This window comes from Benincasa hispida, unplaced genomic scaffold (genome assembly GCF_027475165.1).
Source record: "Benincasa hispida cultivar pf3 unplaced genomic scaffold, pf3_genome.v1.1 HicScf1295, whole genome shotgun sequence".
Lineage (NCBI taxonomy): Eukaryota > Viridiplantae > Streptophyta > Magnoliopsida > Cucurbitales > Cucurbitaceae > Benincasa > Benincasa hispida.
In genome coordinates, this window is record NW_028325626.1 from 1 (window position 1) to 16,363 (window position 16,363).

A 16,363-nucleotide genomic window follows, 5' to 3' on the forward strand; every position below is an offset into this window, starting at 1 on the left:
TATCTTGTAATTTGTTAGTGTATGTAAACGTGAAGTATGATTTCGAGAAAGCTTATCAAATCCCTTTATTATTAAGTTAGATCAAGATGGCATAACTTTTTCTTTTTACATATTCTAAATGTTCATTAGTTCTTTCTTATAATGGAAGTTTTTTTTTTTTTTTTTTTTTGGGGGGGGGGGGGGGGGGGGACTTTAATCGACAATGGGTTGGCCATCTTTTGTTCTAGTCTAAATCACAAGTTTAGTTCCAAAAATATTAGAATTGTGTCGAGTTAGTTTCTAAATTGAAGATTAAAAAGTATCTAATAGATCTATGAATTTTCAATTTTGTGTCTAATAAATTTTTGGCCTATTCAAGTGACTTTTAAAATTCGAAGATTTACTGGACACAATATCGAAAGTTTAGGATTCTATTAAACATAAAATTTGATTTTATATTTAACAAGCTAGTTAATTTTTTAAAATTTTAAAAATGTCATAGATTTATTAGACACAAAATTGAGGACTTGTATTGGGCATTTTTGGGGTTGAGAAATATTTTAGATAAAAGCTTGAAAAATTTACTTAACTTGTAGTTTAATATTTTTAATATCATCTTCAATCTTTTTTGCTGTTTTCTTCCTTGTTAAGTCTATTGCAGAAGAATAACCAATGAGGTTTAGGTATCAAATACCTCCTCTAAAGGATAAAGATTTGAATCCTCCTTATCCACATTTCAAAAGGAGAAAAAAAGGGTTAAAAAATACTATTCCTTCATCAACTTTTATGGAAGTAACAATCTAATATAATCTATGAATATTAATTAGTAAACGATTTAGTCATTGTACTTTAAAATTTGTAACAATTTAATCTTTAAACTTTAATAATTAACTATTTAATTCATGTACTTTACGATTTGTAACAAATTTATTGTGTATCTATCGTAAAAATATTTTAAATATTTAATTAAATTTCTGACGTAAATAGATCGATAGATTGGTCAGAGATTAAATTTATTTATAAACTATATAAACTGAGTTAATTTGCTATAAAATTTTACACCTAATTTTGATGAATTTTTTTTTATGATTGAGTCTAAATTGTTACAAGCTTGAAAGTACAATGACCAAAACTATTACAAACTTAGGGTTAAATTGTTACTATAAACATTCAAATACCAAAAGTGTTTAGAATATATATATATAAGAAACAAGAAAGACTTAAGCATAAAATACCTATCAGTTCTTTCCCTCATTATACTATGAAAAAGATACATTTTTGTAGATGGCCATTAATTTTCCCTTTTCGTTGACTTACATAAATTCTTCATTTTGAGTTTTTGAAGTTTTGCAATTATATCTTATAGTAACAGGAGATTATTTTGTTTGTTCATTTGTTAAGAGTTATCTTCCAAGTGAAACACCCGAGTCATTACGGAAGTATAGAGAAGAAGAACTTGTTAACCTTCGTGGAAATGGCAATGGTGAGCTTAAGGAGTGGGATAGAGTTTATGACTACGCTTGCTACAATGATCTTGGAATGCCAAACTCGGGCAAAAAGTATGTCCGCACCGTTCTTGGTGGCTCAAAGGAGTTTCCTTATCCTCGAAGAGGGCGTACCAGTCGCAAACCAGCAAAAGCAGGTTGAGGATATAGATTTTAGATCAATTCTTTCAAGTTTATCTTCTTTATGGTTTGCTAACAAGACTTGTTTCTAAAAGAGAAGTCAGGACATCGATTCATTCTAATTATCAACTTGGTTATTGTTGTTACAGATCCATCCTGTGAATGCAGGTTGCCTTTATTGAGTTTAGATATTTACGTGCCAAGAGACGAGCGGTTTCGGAACTTGAAATTATCAGATTTTCTAGCTTATGGTGTGAAGTCAATTGTTCAGACATTACTCCCAGAGATCAAATCTTTATGTGATAAAACTATTAATGAGTTTGATTCCTTTCAAGATGTTCTGGATCTTTATGAAGGAGGAATGACACTACCAACTGAAGTATTAGGCACCCTAAGGGAACTAGTTCCTTGGCAGTTGTTTAGGGAACTGATGCGTTCCGATGGCCGTCAATTTCTGAAGTTTCCAGTGCCTGATGTCATAAAAGGTATGCAAATGTAATCCACCCTCTCACTCCGATCGAACTCTATGACGTCAAGCTTTCGAAAAACTCCCCTAGAATGCTAAATTATTACTTGTGGGGTTGCAATTCCAGAGAGCAAAACAGCTTGGAGGACAGATGAAGAGTTTGGACGAGAAATGCTTGCTGGAGTGAACCCGGTTATCATTCGTCGACTCGAAGTATGACATGCTTCAAATCTGTAACTTTGTTTACTAAATTTCCAAGGCTTCTTTCACCCGTAATTCAATTCAAATGTTGCTTTGTAGGAGTTCCCTCCAGCCAGCAAGTTGGATCCTAAAACATATGGAAACCAGAACAGTTCCATAACAGCAGAACACATAGCAGAACACTTGAATGGGCTCACTATTGATCAGGTACTGTACATACTTCATTCATCTCCTTAAACTACAACCATGAGGACTTTTTTCTTTTAGTATCTTGATCTTTATGTTACTTGCTGATCAGGCTTTGGAAATGAACAAGTTGTTCATTCTAGATCATCATGATTCACTGATGCCATACATCAGTAGAATAAACTCAACATCCACAAAGACATACGCTACCAGAACACTCCTCCTTCTGCAGGACAATGGCATCTTGAAGCCATTAGCAATTGAACTAAGTCTACCCCACCCTCAAGGTTATTATCATGGAGCAGTCAGCAAAATTTTCACTCCAGCAGAACACGGCGTCGAGGGATCTGTTTGGCAGTTGGCTAAAGCTTATGTCGCCGTGAATGATTCCGGATATCACCAGTTGATTAGCCATTGGTATTATAACCTGAAATGCTACAACAATCAAATCAATATACAAGATTGATTATCTTCCTCAATTAAACCCTTAATAACTCAATTTTACTGAACTTGCAGGTTGAACACTCATGCTGTGATAGAGCCATTCATCATTGCAACAAACAGACAATTAAGTGTTGTGCATCCAATCTATAAGCTTCTTCATCCACACTTCAGAGACACAATGAACATTAATGCCATGGCTAGACAAGTTCTCATCAATGCTGGTGGAATTCTTGAAACCACTGTCTTTCCAGGAAAATACGCCTTAGAAATGTCAGCTGTTCTTTATAAGAACTGGGTTTTCACAGATCAAGCACTCCCAACTGATCTAATCAAGAGGTGGGTTGTGTTCCATATTCCTAAATTTCATAAACATGACTCTGAAAATTAAAATTCCCTTACCCCATTTGCAGAGGAGTAGCAATTCCTGATCCGAGTAGCCCCCATGGCCTCAAGCTTCTAATAGAGGATTACCCTTATGCCGTCGATGGACTCGAAATCTGGTCTGCAATTGAGAAATGGGTCAGAGATTATTCTTCATTCTATTACAAATCAGATGAAATGGTTGAAGAAGACACAGAAATTCAATCATGGTGGACAGAGCTTCGCACTGTTGGCCATGGGGATTTGAAAGACGAACCATGGTGGCCTAAAATGAACACAAGGGAAGACTTAATCCAATCATGCACCATCATCATTTGGATAGCATCAGCCCTCCACGCCGCTGTGAACTTCGGGCAATACCCTTATGCTGGGTACCTCCCGAACCGGCCGACAGTGAGCCGGCGGTTCATGCCGGAACCAGGGACGCCGGAGTTTAAAGAGCTGGAGACGGACCCAGATTTAGCCTACTTGAAGACGATCACGGCTCAACTACAAACGATATTGGGAGTATCGCTGATTGAGAGCTTATCTCGACATTCGGTGGATGAGATTTATCTAGGGCAAAGAGATACGGCGGATTGGACTAAGGATGAAGAAGCAGTAGCGGCGTTTGAGAGATTTGGGGATCGGCTGAGAGAGATTGAAGAGAAGATTATGAGGATGAACAATGACGAGAAATGGAGGAATCGAGTTGGGCCTGTGAAAATGCCTTACACATTTCTGTTCCCTAATACCTCCAATCACTATGAAGAAGAAGGCCTCAATGTTAGAGGGATCCCAAATAGCATTTCCATTTGAGAAAACTTTTTTATTTTTATTATTATTTTTTTTTTTTTTTGAGATTATGTGAGGTTGCCAATTGGATTTGAATAATAAAATTATGTTTATTTTATGTTTTTTACTCATTTTTATTTATTTGAATTATGGGTTTAGCCTATAAAGTTTGTGTTTTTTTAACTTTTGAAATTATCTTAAGAGCAATTTGGTATGAGTAAATGAGAGATGAGAATTAATGAGGGGGATGTTTGATAAATAGGTATGAGTTGAGTTGAGTTGGGTGGATATTTATTATCATGTTTGTTAAGTCCATGAAGAAAACCTATGGGTTATTAAACCCCATTTTTTACCCACTCAAAACTCTTCTTTTTTTATCCCCTCAAAACTAGGACCTTTTATATTAATATGATTGTTTTCAAAACTTATAATATTAGAGAAATATTAGACCTTTTATATTAGAGAAATATTGTTGTTTTGCTAGAAGTCGAGGATTGAGGATTGGATTAATGTAGAGGTTGAATGTTGAGAACTCGATAAATAAAGAAAAACTTGGAAACAATGTATATTAGGGTTGTTGTAGGTTGAAGTTTCGACATAAATAACTCGACAAACAAAAAAAAACTTGGAAACAATATGTATAAAGGGTTGTACATAAGTCGAAACTTAACCCTGTACAAGTGAAATCTCGCTAATTTTGTGATGAGGATCTCGCTCTAGAAGGAAATCTCGCTAGAAATGTGGGTTGAATCTCGCTAATTTTATGATAAGATCTCGCTCTAGAAGGAAATCTCGCTAGAAATGTCAACTGTTGAAATGCAGAGCACACACATGGGTAGACTTGCATCGTGGCAAAATGAGAAGTATGAGCTAAGAGCGAGATCGTTGAGAGTGAGATCAGCGAGAATGAGACCATTGAGATCGAGACCGACGAGATCATTGAGAGCAAGATTTTGAGCGAGAAAGTGGGAGAGAACGAGACCAGCGAGAAAGTTGGAGAGTGCGAGAGTAGAGAAAGTTGGAAATATGTTATTTGTTAATGGTTGGTCACATTTTTTTGAAATACTAGTTCACAAATTTTTTTATTAATGGTTGGCGACATTATATTTTTTAATCTGATACTTCTCAAATTTTTTATGAATTATGGGTGAAATAGTAGTATTATGTAATTTTTTTTTATCTAATAATAAGTTCATTTCAATAGGTGAAAAACAATGAGGATCTCGCTCATGAGGGGGATCTCGCTCTAGCGAGATCCCCTCATGAGCGAGATCCTCATTGGGAAATAACACCATAAATCTAAACTATAACCCAATATGCCCAATACGACGCTTGACATCGTTTGCTATTCTTTCTTAATCATGAAACATAATTCGGTAGCGAGATCCCCCTCATGAGCGAGATCCTCATTGGGAAATAACACCATAAATCTAAACTATAACCCAATATGCCCAATACGACGCTTGACATCGTTTGCTATTCTTTCTTAATCATGAAACATAATCCGCTAAATACCTTACCCTTTCAGGAATAACTTGTGTATCCCTTTCCCTATAAAGATGGATACTGTCGAAGACCTCTTTTCGATCATAAGAATTATTTTGCACTCTCAAATACAGTTGTTCATAACACTAACCACGTTATTGAAAAACTACCGAAGGATAGAGAGACAACCGACATATGCTAGGCACTGCATTAGGCAGTTGACCTTCTTTCGCCTAATTTACGAGAGTGACTTGGCATGTCGTGAAAGCACCCGAATGGATAGACGTACCTTTACGATTCTATGTAATATGCTATGGTCGACTGGTTGTTTGGAACCAATAAGATGTATGGACGTCGAAAAGATGGTTGTGATATTCCTACACATTCTTGCACACGATGTCAAGAATCGAGTGGTACGTGGAAACTTTTCGAGGTTTGGTGAGACAGTTTCGAGATATTTCAATGCAGTTCTTAGCGCAGTCTTACAACTTCACACTGTTTTGTTAAGAAAACCAGAACCGATCACAAATACATGCACCGATGGAAGATGGAAGTGGTTTCAGGTACAAAAAGTACTCAGTTTTTTACATGAATACGTCATAAATATGCATGCAACGATAGATTTTTTTTTTTAATTCATTCTGATCACTTGAGAGAAACAGAATTGTCTAGGTACGTTAGACGGCACATACATTAAAGTGAATGTTAATGTCGTCGATCGACCTCGATATGGGATGAGAAAGGGAGAGATTGCCACAAACGTTCTTGCGGTATGTGATCAAAATGGGAGTCCGTCTTCGTTTTGCCAGGGTGGGAAGGGTCTGCAGCCGATTCAAGGGTTTCTAGGGATGCGGTTTTGCGACCGTACGGATTGAGGGTTCCAAAGGGTATTATAATAACCGTATACGTTATTTAAACATGCGTACCTGCCACAACACATGTGCATGACATTTCGAAACGTGTACAGGATACTATTACCTATATGATGCTGGATACCCCAACGCTGAAGGATTCTTAGCGCCGTACAGAGGGGAATGATACCATCTCTCTGATTGGCGTGGAGCAGGAAACGCACTGACAACTGCAAGAGAATTTTTCAACATGAAACATTCTTCAGCAAGAAACGTTATCGAGTGAGCATTTGGGTTGCTAAAGGGGCGATGGACTATTCTTAGGGGAAAATCATTCTACCCAATACAAGTCCAATGTCGAACAATAACTGCATGTTGCCTTATTCACAACTTGATCACAAGGGAGATGGGAATCGGTGCAATGCTTGACGTGCCCGATGAGGAGAATTCTACATCAGTTGGTCTTAATGGGGATCATATTGAATTTGTTGAATCATCAGAGGAATGGACCAAGTTCAGGGATGACTTAGCAGTCGAAATATTTACTCAATGGCAAAGAGCTTGATTATTCAATGTTCATTGCTTACTTTTCTTTTACTACTGAATGGAATTTAATTATGGAACATTCCAAGTATGTCGTGAAAATGTTTTATGCCAAGACTCTGTGTGAACAAGTTAAATTGGAACATATAATTTCAGCAGTTTATCCTTTGTTTGTGCATGTGTTTAATTTATAGCATCTTTTCATTCAACAAACGTATGCATGCAGCATAATGGCAGGTAATGGTAAGATGTCTAAACACGTATGGTCAAAGGTGGAGGACACTAAGTTGGTGGAAGCTCTATTGTATTTGGTGGAGACTGGTTAGAGGTCCGATAATGGGACGTTTTGACTAGGATACCTACAACACTTAGAGCGAATTTTGCATAAGAAAGTCCCTGGGTGTGCACTGAATCAGAACACCATTGAGTGCAAGGTGAGGAGTCTGAAGAAACAATACAACGCAGTATCAGAGATGTTAAGTCAGTCGAGGTTCGGCTGGAACGAGGAGTTCAAATGTGTCCAGGTCGAGAGGGAGATTTTCGATCTTTGGGTTCGTGTAAGATTCTAGAAAAAAAATGTACGGATACGTGTTATAATATAAATATTAATAATGTGTATGTGTATCAATGCAGAGTCATCCCAATGCGAAGGGGATGTGGAACAAGTCATTCCCACATTACGATGACCTCTCCACGGTATTTGGGAAAGACAGAGCAGTAGGGAAATCAAGTGAGGACCCATACGTGATGGCGACGAATGCATTCAGAGAGTTTGAAGATGAGATTCGACTTAGATTACAGGACTGTCACACCCCTGAGGTTCGCCAGACAGAGTCACCATTAAATCAAGATGAAATAGATGAAGAGCCAGCAGAGCAATCTACAGGTAGAGCGAGTGTACCTACCGAGTCATCTCGAGGCAGTAAAAGGAAGAGGTCATCATTCCAAGCTGAAATGATCGACATCATGAGATCGACTGTTGAAATGCAGAGCACATACATGGGTAGACTTGCATTGTGGCAAAAGGAGAAGTATGAGCTGGAGTTCGGGCATCGGAAGGAAGTAGTAAATGCCATATACAGCATTGATGGCCTGGATGAGGATGATCAGATTGACCTTGTTGTCACAGACATTCAGAAGACAGATTACTTCCTTGCAGTACCAGAACACACACAGAAGAGGTACTGCCTCCGTCTACTAGGAAGAAACATGTAGACTGACCACACCCCTATATTTTGTTTATAGCTCTTTTGGATAATAGCAAATGGACAATGGACTGTCATGTTGAAAAAAATGATAACTTTTGCATACTTGAAAATATGTAATTTTTGTGTTTGTAAATATAACTAATATTATAAGTATCGAAAAGAACATATATTTTGTAAATTTTTTTTGGATATATATACATACAAACATTCAATATGAAATATATATACCTTCAATATATATACATACAATATACAATATACCAATTAATTGAGCAGCAATATGAAATATATTTTGTTGGTATGTTTTACTAATTGAAGAGAATTAGAATTATTACAGTTTTTGAAAAGAATATATGAAAAATAATCTATTATGTTCTACAAATTGAGAAAAAAAAGTGAGATCGTCCAGTTTATGTCATAAATGATTTGAGAAAATACGTGTATATTTGAAAATTAATCAACAATAGCAAAGCATAAAACTAAAAAAATGAAAGAATGAAATAAAAAACAAACATAAAAAAATAGAACTAATCTCAGTCACAAAAAAACTGCATCAGATCCTCCAACTCAACTCAATTCAACTCTGCACAACAAACACAGACAATAATTATCAACTCAACTCAACTCTGCACAACAAACATAGACAGTAATTACCAACTCAACTCAACTCTGCACAACAAACACAGATAATTTAACTCTCCATATAATAATTACCAACTCAATTCAACTCAACTCTCTACTTTTATCACATACCAAACACACTCTAAGAGTTTTTGATACCTTTGTTTGGTGTAAGATTTATGAGATTCGATATAAAATAGTATATTTTCCGACATCATTTATTTCATGAATAAAGGTATTTTTATAGCTTACAAAAGTATGAGTTTTTTCTATCCCTTTCCTTTTTAAACTATAAAATTTAAGGAAAAATTTTAGTTAAAAATTGTCACGTGGTTTTTTTTTTGAAAAAAAAAATAAAAATTATATTTTTTATGTAAAAGGAAGAAAAAGCATGAGACTTTATAGTATATATACATAAAGTTGGCTCTTATTTTATATATATATATATATATATATATATATATATATATTCAATGTAAAAAAAAAGATACGTTTTTTTATTAATTTCATAAATTAAATACAAACTTATTATGTTTGTACATTTTTTAAAACGTTCTCATGCTCAATTGAATATATTCACTTTTTATTCTTCGAAATCTTATTCTCAAACATGTTATTCATATATATACTTTATTTCAAATCGTAAACTAAATAAACCAGGTATGTATTTTTTCTAGAAAAAATGAAAATCAAATAAGCAATTGTATTTACTTGACCACAAGATTTCTTTTGGGACAATGCAAAAAAAATTTAAATATATTATTTTTGAGAGAGACAAGAAATTGATTAAAATTTATTGAAAATATATTTTCTTGTACTCACTATTTATATATGTTATCATTGCATGGGGTAAAGGATTTTCTACATTCTTTAACACCCTATTAAGGGTTTATACATTTGATCAAACCGATCACTTATGTACAAAAATCGGATTTCATTATAATAATTTAAGCACCAACAGGTGTCGCCATGAGAATAGAATCAACATCATTGCAGCTCCGGTTGGTCATTTCATCATCACTATCTAATTCTACGCTCATCCATATCTCTGAAACTTCTTGTACTAGATTATGCACGGTCTCTACCACATAATCCGCCTCCTTACTTTTCACAGTCTTCCCAACCTTCATTTAACAAAAACAACACCGTATAAATTATATTTTTCAACAAATTAAAATTTTTTACTACATATCATTAATTTATGTTAATATTACATTTTTGTATTTATTTGATTCATAAAATTTCAACTTTGTGTTCAATAGGTCAAGCTGAACTTTAAATAATGTTTTAACAAGTTTTTAATTGACCTTCAATTTTGGATCTAATATGTCACTAAATATTTAAATTTTATATTTTACAAGTCATAGACATGTTCAACAATTTTTTTTTTTTTTAAAGTTGGGGAAAAAATAATGAAACTAAATTCGATTTTATATCTATTAAATCAATTAATTTTTAAAAATTTTGAACATACCAAAGTCTATGTGAGAAAAAATTTCAAAAGATAGAGAAATCTATTTGATATTTTTGAAGTTTAAAAATAAAAATCTGTATTTTAATAGTGTTTTATATAACAATTTGATTTTAGGTTCATCTGAGTACACTGTTTGTTATTATTATTATTTTTATTTTTTTACAATATTTGAAAGTACATATTTTATTTTATACTATTGACCCAAATACCTAATAATAAGAAGAAGAAAATCCTTTTGTAATTTAAATTGAAAATCCTTTTGTAATTTAAATTTAATTTTAAATTCTCTTTCGTGTGGATATAGATGACGTGGCTCCACTATTTGGATGAGATCCGTACCTACTTTTCGAATAACAAACTAGTAGATGCCACGTGCCATTTTCAAAATATTTTTTCCCATTAATTGGAATAAATCCACTTTACACCATACACACAAATTAAAGGAAGGGAAGCTGTTAGACGACTTCTTGATCACTTTTAATATTAAGATTATTTGCATGTGATTAACTGATTATCAAAGTAATAATTAGAGAACTTTTTAAATATAAAAGGTATTTAAAAATATTTACACTCTATTGCAAAAAAAAGTCCTATAAATACAAAACACTATAAAGTATAAATATCTTTTAGATTTTTCTATTTATGAATTTATCTAACAATTTTATGTATTTTCATTATTTAAACTTTTTATTTTGAAAAAGACAAAATGTTGATAACAACTATTAAGTAGCTCATTAGAAAATAAATAATGCGGATAAATTATATCATTTAAAAACTTTCATGACTTTTTTCTTTTTTAAAAAAAATCTCACATTGATCCTTCAAATATTAAATTTATTAACTTTCAATATTAAAATCTATGAATATTTTATATTGACGAAGCATCATAGTGAGCTTACATGATTTTAAAAAATAAATTTATGTAATCTAGACTACCTAAACATGATTGATGATCAAATGATGATCAAGAAGATAATTTATTAGAACTTCAAATGTTTATTAGATTTTTTTTTTTTTTATCAAATTATTATTAAACCTAAAAGTATAAGCAAATAGATTATATTAAATATAAACGTTAATTGGATAGAAAATTATCTAACAAGAATTTAAATACACGACGTTGTGTTTTAATTATATATTGAATTATTAGCTTAAATAGCCTTCACAATTTTAAAAGTCAAAAACTAAAATAAATATTTGAAGAAAAATTAAATGGTAAAATAAAACTTTATGCATCAAAATTCAAAACAAAATAAATTGTGTTAGGTATTAAAAAAAAGAAATTTAGCACGTTTAAAAGACGGGAGAAAGGAAATTTCTTACCAAAACGGTACGGAGGCCGAGGGCTTTTCCGGCGGCGATGTTGCGGACGTTGTCGTCAAGAAACAACTGCAAACAACAACAAGATAAATAAACAAACAACTAAACGAACGTCTGTGGTAGAGACCGACATTTCTCATAAAATATCACAAATTTTATTGTGCGATGGCGTACCGTACGACGAGGGTCAACATCGGCGACGTCAAGCGCGATTCTCATGGCATCCATCGATGGCTTCAAAAGGATCGGAAACTCATTTGGCCGAGTCGCCTTTGGAAGATTTGGGTTCATTGTCTCGAAACATATGATCTTCTCGAAACAATCTTCTAAACCGAGTCGACTGAGCACTTCAGTTGCATGATTCATATCGGAATTTGTGAATATCTACAAATTGAACAAGTGATTATCAACATTAAATTAAAAAATAACAAAAAGAATCGATTCATACCTTTAAACTTTATCGAAACTTTATCAGTAATATTAATTAAAACTTTAAATTAATAATGGTTTCAAGTTATCAACTTTTATATCTGTATCAATTCACACCTTGCATTACTTTGGTTGAAAAGTACAAACAAACTTTTGTTCAAAAAGTCGTAACTTTAACTTACGAGTTTTCTGTGAGGAATGGCAAGTAAGAGACGCCGGAGCTGAATGTCTTGTTTGATCCGGTCGTACGGCAACCTCCCGTGCACGAAACTAAGAAACCATAAATTACAAAACTTTACGTTTTTATTCGAGAATTATTGGGTTATCACTTGTCTTTTTCTCAATCAAAAATTAATTTCAATCATTATTATTTTAATAAAAGCTTACCCATGGTAATCATCGGCTTGGATGTCATAGCCCAATGCCTGAACATAATTAAATACACACACAAAAAGGGAAATTAGCACATAGTTTTAGAACTCTGGTTTTGTAATAAAGATTTTAATTTGTTAATGATGAGGAAATTACTCGTAAACCAGCCAGGGTGCTGCCGTATGTTTTGAAAAGCTCTGTTCGAAGAATGGGAGCTTGGGTTTTTGGGAATCCACATTTCTCGATGAGAAAATCTGTCAAATACCCAATTTCACTACTCAAATTAATCTTCAAGAACACTAAATCCCATTGATTACAAACTAATAATATAATCTTTAAGAACAAAACAAAACAGTTCTTTTGAGACCTTCGATGTTTTTCTTGCAAGCAGCAGCAATTCCAGTGTTGAATGGGTACAGAGTGTCATCTAAGTCTGTATTGAAAAGAAAAAAAAGAGTCACAAAATCTTGAACCTTCAGATCTTGGAAAAGAATAAGAAGAAGAAGAAGAGGACGAAGATACCAAAAATGAGGCAGTCGAAAGAAGAAGCCATGGGTGAAAACAGAGAGAAACAGAGGAAAACAGAGGGAAACAGAGGAACTTAGAAGGAGCAATAGAAAAACAGAGAGCGAAGAAGGGAGGGAGGAGGAGTGGCATAATATATAGGGAAAGGGGCAAGAGATAACGCGCTTGGATAAACATGTGTGGCAATGCTGACTCAGACTCCTCGTTCTTATTATTATTTTAAATTGCATTTTTTACTCTACCCAAAAATAAAGATATGATCTTCGTGACAAAGAATTGATTATTATAGTATTTGTATTTGAAATGTAGATTATTTTAATTTGAATTATAATAATATGTATTTGAGGTATAAACTTTTTTAGTTTGAGAAAAAAAAAGTTAATACAGTAGCAAAGAATAAAAAAAAATGATGAATGTAAAATAGTAAAGATGGTAGAAAATAATAAATACTGTTAAGTGTTTTGAAATAGTATTTACTGTAGTTAATTCGATACTATAAAATTTAATATTTATTGTATCAAGAGATGGTTATCAGGATAGTCCTTCCCAAATATCCTATAAAATACTATTTTGATTACATTACTTTCAAAATATCTGCTTTACTTTATGGTCTTTTTTTAAAAATGTGATTATTTTTATCATTTCGTCATTCGACCAAAACTTTAGCACGACACTTCACACACTAAAAGAGTACAAAGATTATAATGGACGTTTTGAAAGCAAAAGAACCAAGATAGTAATGTAATAGTAATTTAACCTTCTCTTAAACACATTCATGAGTTAAGTTGAGTTGATTTTCTAATATTATAAACACAACTCGATTGTTTAGATGATAAATTTCTATAATCTGAAAAACTATTTTAAGTCATGAATACAACCACAACCAACTTATAAATTTTGAGTCGAATTGAGACAGTTTCATCAAGTTTCAACTAAAACTCTGACTTTATATTAATTTATTTAAGTTTCCTAGCTTTCAAATATGTCTTCAATCAAAGGTGGTCTAAAAAGCCAACATTTTGAAAACGGTAAATAACCAACCTAACTTTGGTTTAAAATGCCTTTGGGTTAGATATAAAAATGGGTTGTAAGGGACTAAATTTTGTGCTAGTCATAAATTTATGATTATATATTTTTCCAAACCAGGTTGGTTTTGTTAGGTTCATCATACTCAAGAATTGATAATCGTAATGGACTGAAAAAAATCAAATATCAAATTTATCTCAAATTAATTTTTAACTCAATAGAATTGTGAGTTCAATTGGATTGAAGTACTTGTGCTTGTTTGAATTACCAATCTTCTTGAACATTCTACAACTTATAGTATTTTAACAATTATCGGTCGTAAGTTAACGTTTATACGCTCTCTAATCTTCACCCGTTATTTTCTTGTTACATATTCAACAATTTACTTTTTTTTTAAAAAAAAAAAAAAAGTGAATGAATAGAATGAGCGTTATTTTTCTATCATATATTCAATAGTGTTACATGAGTTTCTTCGTGCATGTGATATCCTAACGAACAAATCCTCCATCCAAATTTAGTAGTTGCAATGGAATTGAATATAGAGATCTAAGGCATTGGCTACTCCATTTGCGTACTCATAGAACACGTTGGATATAAAATATGGAAGAGTGATGTTATCTCCGTAAACGTTAAATGTCATCGATTATTAGTAGGAACTAATTATTGCACAAAATCCTCTCACAATTAACGAAAGAACATAATACGTTTCCACTTGAAGTGAATATCAGTATGAAAAGCCAACGACAATTCATCGTGAAAGAGTATGAAAGTGTAAAGTTATTAGTCACATTGTTAGGTTAGAATTATTTATAGATAATGTCCATTTGGTGGGTCGAGTTGGAATGGGGCCTAGCCACCGGTTTGATGTTGAAAGTTTGATCAAGGTTAGGACGAGACGAACGTTCGCCGTTTTCAAGCACGTGTCCAACTCGACGTTTTGGACAAAGCACAACCACCCACGTGCGACTTTGCGGCCTTCCAAAGCAATTAAAAAATCCCCGTTTAGTTTTAATTTCATTTTCATTATCTTTTAATTTTTCTTTTTAATTCTATATAACTTCCCACCTCTTAATTTTTCAATGGAAGAAAATGAATAATATCTCCATGAAATTCATCACTTCAATTACTCTCAACTCTTTTTAAAATTTAATTACTCATTCAATTTTTCTTTGTCGAAACCTCTCTATATGGAGACTATTTAAACAACAAAATATATCTCTTCAGTTTGGCCTTCTTCACGCATGTCTCTTTCCTTTGTAAAGTGAACAGTTTCAGCCATCCGTCAATCTCCTAAAACCTTTTGAAGGAGGAAGATTTCTTCCAACCGAGCACTTAACCACTCATATAAGCTTTAGAAAGACTAATGGTCTAACTTTTTTCCTTCAGACATCAAAGAGTATAACAAGTTCAATAAAGGAGCCTAGAGAAAAATATTTAAATTGGGCCCAAAAAAGTGAAAGGACCTGGATATATTAGGCTACCAATAACACAATATCAATTCTATTTGAATTTCGATCTTACAACATAGATAAAAAAAACATTAATCCAAAAGATCGGGTTAATCAAAAGAATATTGTTATTTTAAAAAACAATTAGACAAAACAAGTACTTTTGAAATTATTAGGTAAAACATGTAATTTTTTTGAGAAATTCTTATAAATAGAAAAATTCAAAAAATATTTACGCAAAAAGTACTTTGAAATTTTTTTTGCAATAAAAATGTAAATATTTTTTATCTTTAAAAATGTCCATTTTTTTTAAATCTTTTATAGAATGCGTCTTTTCAATAATACATTCAAGATTTCATAACAATTTTTTCCAAAAAATTAATGTGGAAGAATGATATATATATATATATATATATATTTGAAAAACTAACGTTAAAGATACAAATCTTCTTTAATGCATTTCATAACAGACAAAAAAAATTGTATATTTTGTCTAAATAATTTTAAAAGTACTTGTTATGTCTAATTATTATTTTTTTTTCCTAAACAACATCATTCCTCCAATAATTTATGGTAAAAATATGTCAATATAGTACGGACATGTATGCTTTGTAAGGGACCAAGGGTTGTTAACTAAACATAGAGATCAACATTGTAATCTGACCATTGTTAATTGATCTATCAATATTTGTACAAGTTCATATGATGTCAATTATAAATTTATCAATTTTTAGATAAATATTTTATATTTATTCAACTTTATCAAAATTTACTATCCTATTTGACATAAGATTGAATGCTTAGAATTTAGACAAAAAAAATTCAATTTTATTTCTAATAAATCAACTAATTTATAAAATTTAATCAATTAATTTATAAGATTTTTATGTATGTTAATGGCGTATTAAACTCAAAATTAAAATTTCAAAGACATTTTAGTTACATATTTAAAAGTTCAAATATTTTATTTACTTTTTTTTTTTTTTTTTTTTTTTTTTTTTTATA

The 16,363-nt window shown here is 32.3% G+C and overlaps 3 protein-coding genes across 3 annotated transcripts; 2 read left to right on the forward strand and 1 right to left on the reverse strand.

Moving 5' to 3' along the window:
* Window positions 1-1,201: 1,201 nt before the first annotated feature.
* On the forward strand, window positions 1,202-4,223 carry LOC150031331 (putative linoleate 9S-lipoxygenase 5). The gene is made up of 7 exons (XM_090309087.1): window positions 1,202-1,621; window positions 1,754-2,089; window positions 2,198-2,283; window positions 2,371-2,478; window positions 2,570-2,874; window positions 2,974-3,237; window positions 3,312-4,223. The coding sequence occupies exons 1-7, from the start codon at window positions 1,519-1,521 to the stop codon at window positions 4,078-4,080; spliced, it is 1,971 nt and encodes a 656-aa protein (XP_090165213.1). The 5' UTR covers window positions 1,202-1,518; the 3' UTR covers window positions 4,081-4,223.
* A 2,474-nt stretch (window positions 4,224-6,697) lies between these two features.
* LOC150031332 (uncharacterized) lies at window positions 6,698-8,839 on the forward strand. The gene has a single exon (XM_090309086.1). It carries the CDS (start codon window positions 7,563-7,565, stop codon window positions 8,148-8,150), a length of 588 nt encoding a protein of 195 aa, XP_090165212.1. The 5' UTR covers window positions 6,698-7,562; the 3' UTR covers window positions 8,151-8,839.
* Window positions 8,840-9,526: 687 nt separating this feature from the next.
* LOC150031333 (uncharacterized protein C24B11.05-like) lies at window positions 9,527-13,074 on the reverse strand. Its single transcript, XM_090309085.1, has 8 exons — window positions 12,882-13,074; window positions 12,727-12,792; window positions 12,516-12,613; window positions 12,375-12,412; window positions 12,170-12,257; window positions 11,733-11,942; window positions 11,562-11,627; window positions 9,527-9,888 (listed from the first exon to the last, which is right to left on the reverse strand). Exons 1-8 carry the CDS (start codon window positions 12,910-12,912, stop codon window positions 9,712-9,714), a joined length of 774 nt encoding a protein of 257 aa, XP_090165211.1. The 5' UTR covers window positions 12,913-13,074; the 3' UTR covers window positions 9,527-9,711.
* Window positions 13,075-16,363: the final 3,289 nt, after the last annotated feature.

What these genes read in the sequence shown, in the direction of transcription:
- LOC150031332 (XM_090309086.1), top strand. Translation starts at nt 7,563, where the DNA reads ATGCAGAGTCATCCCAATGCGAAGGGGATGTGGAACAAGTCATTCCCA.
- LOC150031333 (XM_090309085.1), bottom strand. Translation starts at nt 12,912, where the DNA reads ATGGCTTCTTCTTTCGACTGCCTCATTTTTG. An exon ending in CAAGCCGATGATTACCATGG is followed by an intron (nt 12,258 to 12,374) that starts GTAAGCTTTTAT and finishes ATGGTTTCTTAG; the next exon opens with TTTCGTGCACGGGAGGTTGC. An exon ending in ATGTTGACCCTCGTCGTACG is followed by an intron (nt 11,628 to 11,732) that starts GTACGCCATCGC and finishes TGTTGTTTGCAG; the next exon opens with TTGTTTCTTGACGACAACGT.
- LOC150031331 (XM_090309087.1), top strand. Translation starts at nt 1,519, where the DNA reads ATGCCAAACTCGGGCAAAAAGTATGTCCGCACCGTTCTTGGTGGCTCA. An exon ending in TTATCATTCGTCGACTCGAA is followed by an intron (nt 2,284 to 2,370) that starts GTATGACATGCT and finishes GTTGCTTTGTAG; the next exon opens with GAGTTCCCTCCAGCCAGCAA. An exon ending in ATGGGCTCACTATTGATCAG is followed by an intron (nt 2,479 to 2,569) that starts GTACTGTACATA and finishes CTTGCTGATCAG; the next exon opens with GCTTTGGAAATGAACAAGTT.